Source organism: Lissotriton helveticus, chromosome 12, assembly GCF_964261635.1.
Source record: "Lissotriton helveticus chromosome 12, aLisHel1.1, whole genome shotgun sequence".
Taxonomy (NCBI): Eukaryota; Metazoa; Chordata; class Amphibia; order Caudata; family Salamandridae; genus Lissotriton; species Lissotriton helveticus.
In genome coordinates, this window is record NC_136073.1 from 639,864,871 (window position 1) to 639,879,735 (window position 14,865).

The window sequence follows — 14,865 nt, forward strand, 5'->3', positions numbered from 1 at the left end:
ACTATGCCTATGCGCTAACTACTAGGGGCAAAAGTAAACATCCTTAAACGGGCCCTAAAGGTGTGAATTTAATTACTTAATCAACATCTCTTTTTTATCTCTACCATTGCAGAGTGTGACTATAGGGATCTGTCCCCGCTCCCCCGCCAGTTCAAGCATTGTTTTTAATTAAACTAGTTAAGACACGCCGGGTGCATGATTGTGTTGACATACTAAGTAATGATGACCCTGCGTCTTTTATACTTAGAGAGCAACATTACTATGCTCCTATGGGATGATTGGTCCTTTACACCGGGGGTGCCCATCCTTAATTTTAGCAGCCACCAAGTCGCACAAATCATTTTGAGGGACAAGACCACTTTTTACACTTCTTTTTGTATGTCTTTTTACTACATCTACCACTAAGGGCACTGTATGTAGTGTGTTGATGTGTGTAATTTTCTCATTACCTTACAGGAATTTCACTGGGAGTAAGTTACTCAACCCACTTGACCTGAGCATTCACTCAGATGGTGACTTTGCTCTACTCCACAAGCTAGAAGGTAGGGAGAGTGTTTAAGGAATCTATTTTCATAGTCCTGATGAATGCCGGGGACAAGGCAAAAGCCGGTTGAAACATGTCAACAGTTTGCAGATTGGAGAGGTAGGGGGTTTATTACAGCCCCCCATACCACCATCCCCTGGTTTTTCAATGACCTTCTTAATCTGACCATGGAGTCCACTAATAAAGGGCAATTTTGGAGATCCCTTGGTCAGTATTAACATTATCTTCTCTGCACCTTTAATTTGATCCCGCACAGTTTTTCTATATGTTTGTTACGTCTCCCCCTCCCTATTGCTCCACCTCTGTCATTTGCTTGCACAGAGGTGTGCTAGCAGCCCTATGATGAAGCATGCCACAGATTTCTGTGGGTGAGAGCAGTTTTAACATTTGTGTCTTGTCCACTTATGTCTATATAACAGCGACATACCTTGCATTGCCCCATTTCTATCTGTGTGCAGAGTTGGCTTAGCAACAGGAAGATGCATTAATCTAGGCATCAGCATTGATACAAAAGGCATTACAGTGATGGGGGCCATCATCAAATATAGGGTCTGCTGTCTCCATTTTGCGTGCCTTTACTCTGGTATTGACAGCCAATATTTTGGGCTAAGAATGGGCAAAAAGCCTGGGAACTGTGCTTCTGCTGCCCTTTGGGACCAATAATAAAATGATCAATTTTTTAAATGAGCTATTATTTTCAGGGGTCCTTCACATACAAAGGCACTTATTTTCTACGTTTTAGGCTGGGTGGTGGTAGACTGTAGAGATGACCTGCTAATCAGGACATTCTTGAACAGGTCCAGTGATATTTCGTCAACAACATTTGTAGATGCAGAATTCCTAGTAAGACTCTAGGCACAGAAGCACCTGTTGTCACTGTAGGCTGTTCTCACCACTACAATGAACAATTTCAAGAGTACTGGAGTATTCTCGTTTTCTTGCAACTACTGTCTCTTCTTGGAGCTACTGACTAGTGTGTTGAGGTAGTTGTGGCTCGCAGTGCAAATCCCAGTGCTATACCTCTTGAGGTTCTGCTCCCACCACCTGAGGGTGGTAGCCTGGGATATAGATATTTGCCTGAGTTTATAACTTAATTTCACAGTTAAGGGCTCCTGACTCTGATTAACGGATAGGAAGTACCAGTTCAGGTCTCACAGTACAGCAAAATGTCTTGGCTCCCACTATATTTTTAGCTATTTATAACCACCTGGAGCTTTCTCCCTTAATGCCAGTGGAAGACTAACCGTGTGGGACTTTCCTCACACCTGTACCAATTATTTGTAGCTCTTTTGTTCCCTTACTGATTATTTCCAAGTAGTCAAGCCTGGTCATCAAGAGGTCATTATCTTCCTTAGCAGTCCAGCAGCCTTACCATTGCAGGCACAGCAATGTCAGGAAGAGGGAGTTGCAGTAATACAATGCTTGTGAATTCAGAGACAAAGCCCCTGCAGTAAAGAGAAAGGAAGGTAGGGATCCGGAGCTGCTAGTTGGAAAAGTGCTTTGTGTTTTGTAGGTTCAGTGTGCATGGTGCCTCCTAAGGTTCGGGCGCCTTTTCCCAAGAGAACGCAAAGGGAGAAAGCCCCAACATACCAGATGAAGTGCACTAAAGCTATAATTATCATAATGGAATGGACACTGGTATCTACTATAACCGTTGGTTATGTAGTTGAAAAAACCCTCATAGACGCTCAGATCTTTTTCGATGCGGTGTATGGTTTTCTCCGCCCCTTATCAAGCGTCATGGCATAGTCATTGGGTTTTTCAAAAGTGCTTCATGCCAGCCTCACCCGAGGCAACCTCTGGTAAGAGTAGAAGTGTCCAGGAATGTCTGTAACAACAGCAGAGGAGTGATGTGAGAGATAGACAGTTAAAAGGCAGTGTCACACCAAAATCCGAATTTAATTAAAGAGGTGGGCACTGGTAAATAAAGGAATTACTGCGATCTATATGGTAATCGAGTTACTGGATTACCTGATCTATCTTGAAGAACGGTGACATGTTTCAGCTCCCCTTGGCCCGGAAGGGTCTGTGGAGCTTTCGTCAGGACAAAACAAACAGTAAGTAGTACTCACACAATTTGTGTAGTTTTTCTTGTTAGTACTAGGCAAAACCTGCATTGGGCGAAAAACGACAACACACTTTTCGTTGAAGAAAACATATGGGCATATAGCACAAGTACAAAAATTGTTTGTAATATAGCAAAAATACATTGTTTGCTGTGGTAAATAGGAACACAATTGAGCTATAAAGAGAAGAATAAGGAGGTCCGAGTCTTATTCGCCATTTATGACATATAATGAAAAGTAAAAGGGACTTAAGAAGGAAAAGCGTTATTGTAAGATTTTCTCGGGGGTCTAGCGTAAGATGTAATCTGAGTTTTTGTCTCGCTTATGAAGAAAATATGGTTAGCTAGGTTCTATTAGATCAGTCTGCTGATTGTGTTGAAAACATGTTCTAACATTATGGCAGGTCATTGACAGTGCTCAAAACTAGATGTGGTATTCTACGGTGGGCTCGAGGTTAAAAATTGCTCCTACTCGGCTTGACAAGAGACAGGATATAAACATAGTAAGTTAACAAACAATGAGGGAACACTGTAATGTATACTGTATTTGTTGCACAGGGTCTCGCATTAGGTATTGTCTCACTTGCATACTACATATTTAACGTAATGGACGCAGTAATTAGAAATTACGCCACACATCATACCTCATAATAGGGCTTGTATATCTTCCTCAGGGTGCAGACTGTCGCTTTTTTGTGGTCCGTACTGCAGTTGTGGAAATATGAAATATACTGAGGAAAGTGCAGACAGGTCTAAAACAAACGGAGAAAACTCCGTGAAGAACGCCATTCTTACCCACGTGGAGGATCCTTTTCTCCTAGTGCTGACTCTGCCCCCGGTAGTGGAGGGTGGCTCTTTCCTCGCGTCTTTTACAGGCTGCATGGAGGTAGAAAGAGGACTAAAAGGTTCCTTGTAAATGGATGCTATTGTTAACAAGAACTTTTATGTTCACTGTTTATTGTGTAGCCATCGAGATTATGACAGGCTCGGTAGTAGATGTATATAAGTATTGCAAGAAATCATACTTAGCACAATCGTTAGTTGTACAGTACATATCGCCAGGAAATGTACACATCTAATATTTACAGTCTATTATACGTACTTACAATATGATCAGCAGATCATATATTGGTACTCATTCCTGTAGGGACATCGTCATGTGCTTATGGAAGTTCACTTCAGGAATGGAAGGAATAGAAGAACCAGTCTAGATTCTTATGACTCAATATTAAGTGTGGAGATAATATTGAATCTTATGTTCAGATCAATAAAATTGATGCCAAGGGATATTGTCATTCATCCCTGATATGTGGGTCCTAAGGCGGTTCACCCACCTTTGTTCCTTTTCGAACAGTACCTGTTCAGCATTCTGTTTGTCATAGAGCATTTCCAAGATTGTCCACCTTAAATCGTCGCATGAATGTCCCGCATCCATAAAGTGGGAACAGAGCTTGGTTGTTTTTTTCTTCAGTCGAATATTGCTCCTGTGTTCCCCTATCCGCAGTTTGACCTTCCTACAGGTCATACCCACGTATTGTAGTTGGCAAGGGCACGTGACTAAATAAACCACATGTGTGGAGTTACAGTTCGTGTGTTGTCTCTGAGTCCAGACCAGGTTTGTCGTGAGTTGTAGTGTTTTTGTGGTCTTGGTAAATGTACATATCCCACACGTTCCACAGGGATAATGGCCAGTTACAGGGGCCATATTCACATCTCTCATTGTGGGTTGCATTTTACTTCTTCTTGGGTGTGTGTGGACTAACACATCTCTAAGATTTTTGGTCCTTCCATTGGCGAATCTGGGTTTAGGCCAGTTGAAATTGCCTGATGTGATAATACGCCAGTTCTTCCTGATTAATTTCTGGACATCGTAGGTTGCTGGACAGTAAGGGGTAACACAGGTCACAAGATCTTTGATAGGTTCCTTATGATTGCTTTGTAAAAGGCATTCACGAGGCTGGTGTCTCGCACGTTTTTTACACTTGGCAATAACAGCGGGAGTGTAGCCTCTTTTGCGAAGTTTGATGCTCAAAATTTTTGCTTGCTGTTTATAGTAATTGTCTTTGCTGCAGTTGCGTTTGTGTCGCAAAAACTGACTATATGGAAGATTGTCTTTAAGAGGGCGCGGATGGAAACTTAGATACGATAAAAGGCTGTTCTTGGATGTTGGCCTAGTGTAAGTTTTTGTCTCTAATTTGCCATTCTCAGAGAATATGGTTAAGTCCAGAAAGTCAATGCTTTGTTTATTAGAGGTAAAGGTAAACTTTAGCCAACGATCTCTTTCATTTAGCCATTCCATGAAGTCAGTTAGATTTTTGTTGGTATCCCAAATGAGCAGGACATCGTCAATATATCGCTTCCAATATAATATATTGGAAGCGTAGGGATTGTTATTGTTCAGGACAAACCTTTGCTCAAAATGGCTGACATACAGTCCAGCTACCGACGGAGCAAAGGCGCTGCCCATGGAAGTCCCATGGCACTATAAAAAGAGTTGGCCGTTGTATTCAAAGTAGTTCTCTTTTAGGGCCAGGCGGCAGCACTCTAAGATAAAATGGCGAGGAGTCTTGTGTGGCCATTCTTCTAGAAAAAGGAGGTCGTCAAGCATTTGCATCGTGTCATCTTGAGGCAGACTAGTGTATAAAGACTCAACGTCAAGTCCTACTAGAATCATAGTGTTCGAGTCAAAATCCTTATCAGTTAGTTGGATCAGTAGGTCTCGGGTGTCTTTAAGATAAGTTGGAGTCTTCTGAACTATCGGTTTTAAATACTCATCTGCAAACTTGGAGAGAGGCTCCAGCAGAGAACCAATTCCCGAGACTATCGGGCGTCCTGGTGGCGGGGACTTGTTTTTATGGGTCTTCGGTAATGAATAGAAGAATGGTATCTTGGAACCTCTGGGCGTCAGAAAATCGGCTTCTTTCTTGGATATCCATCCTTTAACCTCAGCTTCGTGTGTCATAATAGCGATGGTATTGGTCAACCTTTCAGTAGGATCTACCTCTAGTTTTTTATAGAAGTTTTCATCAGACAGCAGGGCTAAACATTGCTGATTGTATCCTTCTTTTGTCAAAATGACCACTCCTCCCCCCTTGTCTGCTGGTTTTATGACTAAACTGTCATTCTCTCTTAGGTCCTGTAAGGCTCTCCATTCCTTGTTACTGAGATTTTGAAAAGGTTTTTTCTTGTTGTCAAGGTTATCAATCCCTTTCTAAATGGCCTGCTCGAAGGTTAAGATTTCGATTGGGACTGTATTGTTTGGTGGAGAAAATGTTGATTTTCTTCTTAGTGTGGTGTCTCCTTCCTTGGGTTGCATTGGAGATCCCGCAAAGAATGCTTTTAATTTCAGGGTTCGGCAAAATTCTGACACCTCACATTTAAGCTTAAAAGGGTCCAAACGGGGAGTTGGAACAAAGCCAAGACCTTTATTCAAAATGGTTGTTTGCTCTTTAGTCAGAACAGTATCTGAAAGGTTCACGATTAGTGACTCTTCTTGTTCAAGTCCAACTGGGCTGATGACATACTTCGTGTTTGGACATTGGGTGGATGGTCCTGCAAGTCAGATTTTTCTTTCGGCCTCGTGATTGATTTTGGCCTCTTCCTAAAAAAGGTTGTTGTGATTGATGTGAATTGGTGTTGGTCGACATTAATTGGTTCCCCATTTGTGGCTGCTGTTCGGCGCCAGGGTTGAAGGGATTCATCCATCCTCCATAGTGAGGCATGAAAGGTTGAAAGAAAGGCATCGGATTCCCGTGAAAGAAGGGTGGTCTGTGCCATCTGTTACCTCTACGTGGGCCACGAAACCTGAAGTTATTCCGGCCTCTTCTAGGGGTGAATTGTTCTGAGTTGTTATCTGAACCATCAGAAGACCCCCCAGTCGATTCGGCATCTGAGGCATTGTCTGTTCCAGTAAAGTCTTCCTTAGAGTAGGGATGCATCCGTTCTTGGCTGAACTTCTTTAAGTCCTTAGCCAATTTCTGTAGTTTGTTTTGCATTAAGAATTCTTGTGTTTCCTCCATTTCTTTTGTAATTTCCTCTAAGCGTTTTTTGTAGATCGAAGGGTTGATACTCCTTTTCAATTCATTTTCACAGGTTTCTATCTCCACTAAAAGTGCCTCTGATAGTCTTTTGGCTGTTTTAACTATCAGGACTAGATAGTCTAAGGTACACTTCCAAGATATGGAGGACCAATCTCGTCGAAACGCAAGATCATGAAGGAAAATTCTCGGTGCATTTGAAACCCATAGACCTCTTGGGGCCGTTTTTGATCTAAGGTACTCGGTCATTATAATTCCGTGTATTGCTGTTCGGATTTGTTCTCTTTTTTTTATTGGTTAAGGTGTCCCATTCGTCTGTTTGGGAAATGGCTTGTGATAAATCCGCATTCTTTAAAAGAGGTTGAGCCGCTAGTATTTCATCAATGTCACTCCCAGTGAAGCTCAGACCACTGTTATTCTCCATCATTCGTTGCTCTGTGTTCCACACTAGAACCCTTTAGTTGCTATCCTTGGTTTAGCAAGGGTGTTCTTTTCCCGCAGCTGTGCGCTGCTTAGAATCATTCATCAGACAGGAGGGAAGAGGAGTTGAAATCCATTCAGTTCCCCTGATTAGATACTCTAATTATCATAATGGAATGGACACTGGTATCTACTATAACCGTTGGTTATGTAGTTGAAAAAACCCTCATAGACGCTCAGATCTTTTTCGATGCGGTGTATGGTTTTCTCCGCCCCTTATCAAGCGTCATGGCATAGTCATTGGGTTTTTCAAAAGTGCTTCATGCCAGCCTCACCCGAGGCAACCTCTGGTAAGAGTAGAAGTGTCCAGGAATGTCCGGAACAACTGCAGAGGAGTGATGTGAGAGATAGACAGTTAAAAGGCAGTGTCACACCAAAATCCGAATTTAATTAAAGAGGTGGGCACTGGTAAATAAAGGAATTACTGCGATCTATATGGTAATCGAGTTACTGGATTACCTGATCTATCTTGAAGAACGTCGACATGTTTCAGCTCCCCTTGGCCCGGAAGGGTCTGTGGAGCTTTCGTCAGGACAAAACAAACAGTAAGTAGTACTCACACAATTTGTGTAGTTTTTCTTGTTAGTACTAGGCAAAATCTGCATTGGGCGAAAAACGACAACACACTTTTCGTTGAAGAAAACATATGGGCATATAGCACAAGTACAAAAATTGTTTGTAATATAGCAAAAATACATTGTTTGCTGTGGTACATAGGAACACAATTGAGCTATGAAGAGAAGAATAAGGAGGTCCGAGTCTAAAGCTAGCCACATAAAGATAAAGAGAAGAGGTAAAGGTAAAGGTAAAACCAAATGTACTTCTAAACAAGATTAAACACACAATCACAAACTTCTACCAGGGATGAGATAATGGATAGCTGGAATTTTCACATATCATGTACAGGAGGGTGGAAATTCAAACATTCCAATGACAAAGTGGCACTAGTTTTTTTTTTAATTCAGTTCTTCAAAGGGGATGAGGTCTAATATCTCTCTTCTGTGCTTGAACTTTAGACATGCCTAGGAGGACAGAGTTCATTGGAAAGCAAAATTACCGATGGAGTTGAGAGGGTGATATGGTGCCGTCCAGAGTCCCTACAGAACAAGGTCTGATAAAAAAGAAAAAAACATGGAGGGCAAACCATATTCTGGAATTACTGAAAACCTCTTTGAATTTTAGTCAACTGCAGGAATAAAGTATACACAAGGAGATGATAGGCGGAGAGCCGAAACTTTTTAGGCAGTCACCCCCATTCACAGATCTGGGTGGAATCCATCATCATTCTTTAACTCACTTTGCCACCTCAGTTCAGACCCAGCCATGTGCAAATCAGTCTTGACCCTGTGCCTCATGGGAACATTCCAGCCCGAACTGCCAAGCCAGGTGTTCCCTGAACTGGAAACAAGCATCCTGGGACCGGTTTCGGGGTAACACCCCTCAACAGCCAGGCTAGCTTGAATCCAGTTTCAAAGTGAGTAAGGAACGCATGTCTGGCATACCCTGCCAACTTAAGGCGATCAAAGCAAACACAAGGAGAAGATAGGCGGAGCACCGAAATGTTTCAGACACTCACTCCCAGTCACAGATCTAGGTTGAATCCATCATCGTTCTTTAGCTCACTTCGCCACCTCAGGAATAAAGGATTTTTAACACCACTTTTCACATCAGCAAAACAATGGAATGACAAGATCTCCAAACATTTATCCTATGAACTAGTTCATGTGGCTCAGGCAACTGTATGGCTTCATTCCTGAGGACTGTGAGCTTTATCTAATTCTTTCCATTTCCCCATGATCTTACACTCACCTTAATCCTCCTATTCTTCTGTAAAGACTTTGAGTTGTGCCTCTCAGCTTTTACTTGGAGGGTCCACTAATCTGGCATCACAATTTTCAAGGAACTGTAGGAAAACGTCTGTGCTCTTGTGACTTCCTTCCCTACTTTAGTATCTTCTCAGAATGGATGATCCTTAAAGATGTGGCACATTTTGTCTCTAAAGTGATCTTTGCTTTTCACTTGTAAAAATACATTTTGCACCTTTCTCACAAAGCCTACCTCAAAAGACCCTTTAGACTTTATAATGACGTTGCGATGTCATCAGTGATGTCATCAGTGATGTCACTGACCATGTCATGAATGATGTAATATGTGACGTCATTAGCATTTTTTTTTACTTGCCTATATCTTTGCCACCGTTTGACAAATCATCACAAAATTTCCCCAAAAAAGTGACATAGTGAGTCTTGTTCTGCATGGAAAGTTTGGGGTGATCTGTCAAGCGGGGGCAGAGGAAAAAGGGGCTAAAAAGTGTGTTTTTCCATGTTAATTCCAGTAGGACCTTAAGTCGAACCTGCAGCCCAAACTGCTGGACTAAATTACACTAAGTATGGCAGAAAGGTAAATGTTGTTATGCAGATCACGCTTTCAGTTATTTGGTGTGAATCTGTTTTGTAGCTTTAGAGAAATTAGAGGAAATCCAAATTTGTTTATCTGTGGCAGCAACAGCGTTGCGAATAATTATGAGCTCATGCAGGGAAATGTAGAGTTGTTTTTGGCTGCCAACACGTCAGCCAGGAAGAGTTGGCACCCATCTTGGGACTCGGCTTCATCCAATGTGAGGCAGTGTGCTTCCATCCTTCTTTTGTTTGAAAAGACTCTTTTGAGCTACTAAGCTGACATGCATGTGTTGATGCACCTGCACTCAGTGAGTGGTACAGAAACCTGTAGAGACTTTGGGCTGCATTTTCAGCACCCCCAAAATGACTTGTTGCTCTCTACTGATGATGGAATTAATTCAGAAACACGTGTCTAGAGTTAGACAGCACAAACCGCACCTACAAGGGTGAAAAGTTTAAGACCACTGCTGAAGTAAGTGTTATCGTGCACTGTAATTCACTGGTGTCAACAGGCATTAAGAGTTACTCACCTTGTGTTTCAAGATTTGGACAGATACAGCCTGATTTAAATTTCAATGGTGATGGAACATCTTTTGATATTGTCAGAATGTCCACCACTATTGGAATAACTTGGTAAGCGAAATCTGCCAATCATTTTTCCTTCTGATTTAGCACTTCCTGTCGAAATCAGAGGTGCTTAAAAGATATGAGAGAAGGAAGGAAGCTATACACAAGTAAAATAACTGCAACAGTGTGCTAACAGAGGCACTGCAAGACACTGTTAAGCAATAATAAAAAAACACGTTGGCAGGATAACCTAAAAAAGGTATCAAAGGTACTGTAGTGATCACAAATTTGAGTCTTTGGATAAAATAGCAGTGGTGCATTGTTAGAATCAAAATTCTCAAAAGAGTTGTCATAGCAAAAGTTGTGTATAACACAACAAGATCAAGCTACGTTACTGAAATGCAAACATGAACAACAACATACTTGAAGGTTTCAAGCTAGACCTGTCAGAAAAGTTCATTATCACATTGCTTTGTGAAATATTAACCTGAAAAATACCTTTGGGCATTCTTTGAGCTTCGGGATTAATCATTTTGATATCCAAACTTTTTGTGGTGTAAACAACACTGTCCTTCATTGAAACAATTGAACCATCAATACCCACAACAGGGGGGTGTTCTACTTTCAATATGATCCCAGCATTACCAAAGTCCTCAATAGTTATTCCAAGTGGATCATTGTTGCCTCTTTCTGCAAATAAAGAGAATGATATTATTTCAGGTGAAACAAAATTTCCTTTGGAACTCCCATTATCGTGATGAGATTAGAATATATTCAGAGTTTACATCTGACAACACGATGACAATAACCGTATGATCTTTTCACAGAAAATGGTAACAAGGAACAGCACAGTTTTTTATCTTGCTACAATCTTTGCAAAAATGAGTCTCCAAATATCCCTAGGTATCGCTGCAATTGAGAGGAGACTTTCAAACAATACGATCAAATAACTCTAAAAACCATTTGTATATTCTTTTTATAGATAATATTATTAAAAATCAAGGCAAAATGTTAAGCATCATCTGTTCCATTTAGTGGATCTGTTTACAGATTGATGTAAATTTTAAGGGGTAATTTGAAATTAATTTACCAACAGAACAATTTACTTACCTTCAGTAATGCCTTATCTGGTAGAAACTCTATCTAGCCGCAGGTTCCATGCCTTAGAATTTTCTCCAGGTGTCATACTGTATTTGGAAAAAGTTTGAGCAGTACCTCTGCAAGCTGGTAGATGGCATCATTTGGCCCCACGTGGCATCACCGGAAGTTAAGTGTGCTGTACCTATATAGGCGCCAGCCTGGTGTTCTGACGCCAGTTACTTTCTCAACTTTCCACTCCAGGAGCTTGGAGCCACGATAAGCACTGATCACTGGCGTAACAGACTAAAGCCCCTGTAAGGGTGTTCCCTACCGTTGTATGTGAATTAATTGGAACATTTTTCCTTGTACTACATCGTCATCTTAACAACGGAATGGAAACGTTTTTATCAAATTTTGGTTTTAATATTAGCTTGTATGTTTTATCAAAACCTTTTTGAGGAATGTTTTTTTCTCAAAAACGGCCATATGTATTCAGTGGATCACTGAAATAATATCGACTACCAAAATATCGACTACCCAAAATATCGAGGAAAAAATATCTACAACCAAAATATCGAGTTTGTATGTACAAACAGGTAAGTACAAAATATCGAGTACAAAATATCGTTTACAAAAATATAGTTGTAAAAAATATCGACTTTAATAAAAACAATGTTTAATTACATTAATATAAAAAATTAATTACTAAAATATAATTAACAATACTTAAATTAACTTATAATAATTAAATAATTAATGAAAGTAAAAAAATAATATTTTTTTAATCATATTTCTTAAAACATATATATATATAGTAACAAAATGTAATTAAATAATAGCCAATATTATTAACGTACAAATACAAAAGAGTAAAAATTACTATTCCCACTGCAAAGAGTGCAACAGTGGATATATGACGTTACAACGCAACTTTTACAACGCACTACCATTACAACGTAAGTATTGGTAAGTATATAATAATTTTTTTTAATTTAAATTATTTAAAATTATTTAAATATAATTTAATTTAATTTCATTTAATTAAATTAAAATAATGTAAATTTAATTTTACTTTATTTTTACACTGTACCCCTGTACCCCTGTACCCCTGTACCCCAAAACTGACCCTGAACCCTAAAAAAACCCTTTACCCAAAAACCCAAAACTGACCCTGAACCCTAAAAATACCCCTTTACCCAAAAACTAAAAACTGACCCTGAACCCTAAAAATACCCCTTTACCCAAAAACCCAAAACTGACCCTGAACCCTAAAAATACCCCTTTACCCAAAAACTAAAAACTGACCCTGAACCCTAAAAATACCCCTTTACCCAAAAACTAAAAACTGACCCTGAACCCTAAAAATACCCCTTTACCCAAAAACTAAAAACTGACCCAGAACCCTAAAAAAAAACCTTTACCCAAAAATTAAAAACTGACCCTGAACCCTAAAAATACCCCTTTACCCAAAAACCCAAAACTGACCCTGAACCCTAAAAATACCCCTTTACCCAAAAACTAAAAACTGACCCTGAACCCTAAAAAAACCCTTTACCCAAAAACCCAAAACTGACCCTGAACCCTAAAAATACCCCTTTACCCAAAAACTAAAAACTGACCCTGAACCCTAAAAATACCCCTTTACCCAAAAACCCAAAACTGACCCTGAACCCTAAAAATACCCCTTTACCCAAAAACTAAAAACTGACCCTGAACCCTAAAAATACCCCTTTACCCAAAAACTAAAAACTGACCCTGAACCCTAAAAATACCCCTTTACCCAAAAACTAAAAACTGACCCAGAACCCTAAAAAAAACCCTTTACCCAAAAATTAAAAACTGACCCTGAACCCTAAAAATACCCCTTTACCCAAAAACCCAAAACTGACCCTGAACCCTAAAAATACCCCTTTACCCAAAAACTAAAAACTGACCCTGAACCCTAAAAATACCCCTTTACCCAAAAACTAAAAACTGACCCTGAACCCTAAAAATACCCCTTTACCCAAAAACTAAAAACTGACCCTGAACCCTAAAAATACCCCTTTAATTTAACATAATTAGCAATTAATCAATTAAATTAAAATAATTACCAATTACATTTTAATTAATTAACAAATATTATTTAATTACCAATTAATTAAATATTACTACCAATTAATACATTTACATATTTAATAAATAATAATTAAATTACTTCCCACCCTAGTCCCCTATAAACCCACAACCCGCTACAGGAAATACATTATTTTAATTTACATAATTAGCAATTAATAAATTAAATTAAATTAATTACCAATTAAATTTTAAATAATTAACATATATTATTTAATTACCAATTAACATATATTATTTAATTACCAATACCATATATTATTTAATTACCAATTAATTAATTTATTATTTAATTACCAATTAATTAATTATTACTACCAATTAATAGATTTGCATATTTAATTAATTATAATTAAATTACTTCCCACCCTATTCCCCTATAAACCCACAACCCGCTACAGAATAAAATTACACAATAATTTTAAAAAAATCATTAATTAAAAATTATTATAACATAAAATGACACTTTTCACACATATTATAACATAAAAACACTATAAATAATTACATATTATATAAAAAACGATATTTTTTACTTTCGATATTATTTACAGTCGATATTACTTCACTTACCTTAAAAACGATATTTTGGCTGTCGATATTCTGTCCTGTCGATATTTTCTCCAAACGATATTTAAAACTCGATATTCTGTCCAAACGATATTTTGGAGTCGATATTATGTCTGTGTACCGTATTCAGTTTCAAACTATTTTCTACTCGAGCTTGTGCGGCAGCAGTTTAAAATATTGATCTTTTGTCAGATCAACTGACATTCTAACTGGAAGATAGCATAGAAAGCAGCATCATATGACTGCTGTTAGCTCACACAAAAGGTAAAGTTAGCCTTTTTCTGACGCAAATGTGCTCTAAATCTAGTGTTCCTTTTGCTGCAGGAAACAGAGCAGACCCTATATATCTTTTGTGTTCTATTCCAATGCCAACAATTCTGAAAAGAAATGGATGTAAAATATATTAACTCCCAGCATGGTAGGCTGGAAGGTACATCTACAGCACAGACACACCGGGGTGGGGTACTGTGTGGGGAAGTTTGGGTCCCCGGAGTGTGCTGTGGCGGCAGATAATTTTTCCTGTTCACAGGAGTCTCTGTGTTGGGCTTGGACCAAGGCCCAAGCAGGAAATCAGTACTGTCTCATTAACACGGAGAAGCTGTTCTGCTGGGTCCTGGCTCTAGCACTTCTGTTACAACATTCATCTTGACTGCCAGCAAGGGCAAGCTGAGGTCCAAGACCTTGGCTGCCTTCCTCGCCATCATAGGAAAGGACACTCCTTTCTTCATAGCCACGGTAGGTGGGAAAAGCGTGGCAGTATCAGGAGAAGTGTCAAGTCCTCTGGCTTTACCCATATCCTCACACCAGTCCAAGGCTGGTATTCCTCAGTGTCCAGCAACCCCTCCCATTCGTCCACAAGCTCTAGCTTATATGAACAGAACTCAGGCTCTGCCCTGGAAGGCAGGGCTCCAGTCTGTGCCAGAGTTGTCATCGGACGATGCCCCTCCGGCTCAGTGTCAAAGTCAGGGATGAGAATGGGCATCTGACAGGTGTGGAGATGTCAGACAT

General features: G+C 39.6%; 1 protein-coding gene across 3 annotated transcripts in view; it reads right to left on the reverse strand.

Moving 5' to 3' along the window:
• KCTD19 (potassium channel tetramerization domain containing 19) overlaps positions 1-14,865 on the reverse strand; it is a 2,598,446-nt gene that overhangs the window by 557,716 nt on the left and 2,025,865 nt on the right. For all 3 annotated transcript variants that reach the window (XM_078669086.1, XM_078669084.1, XM_078669085.1), the window contains one exon: positions 10,591-10,782. In XM_078669086.1, the coding sequence (XP_078525212.1) occupies positions 10,591-10,782 (192 nt within the window). The remainder of the gene's footprint in view (positions 1-10,590; positions 10,783-14,865) is intronic.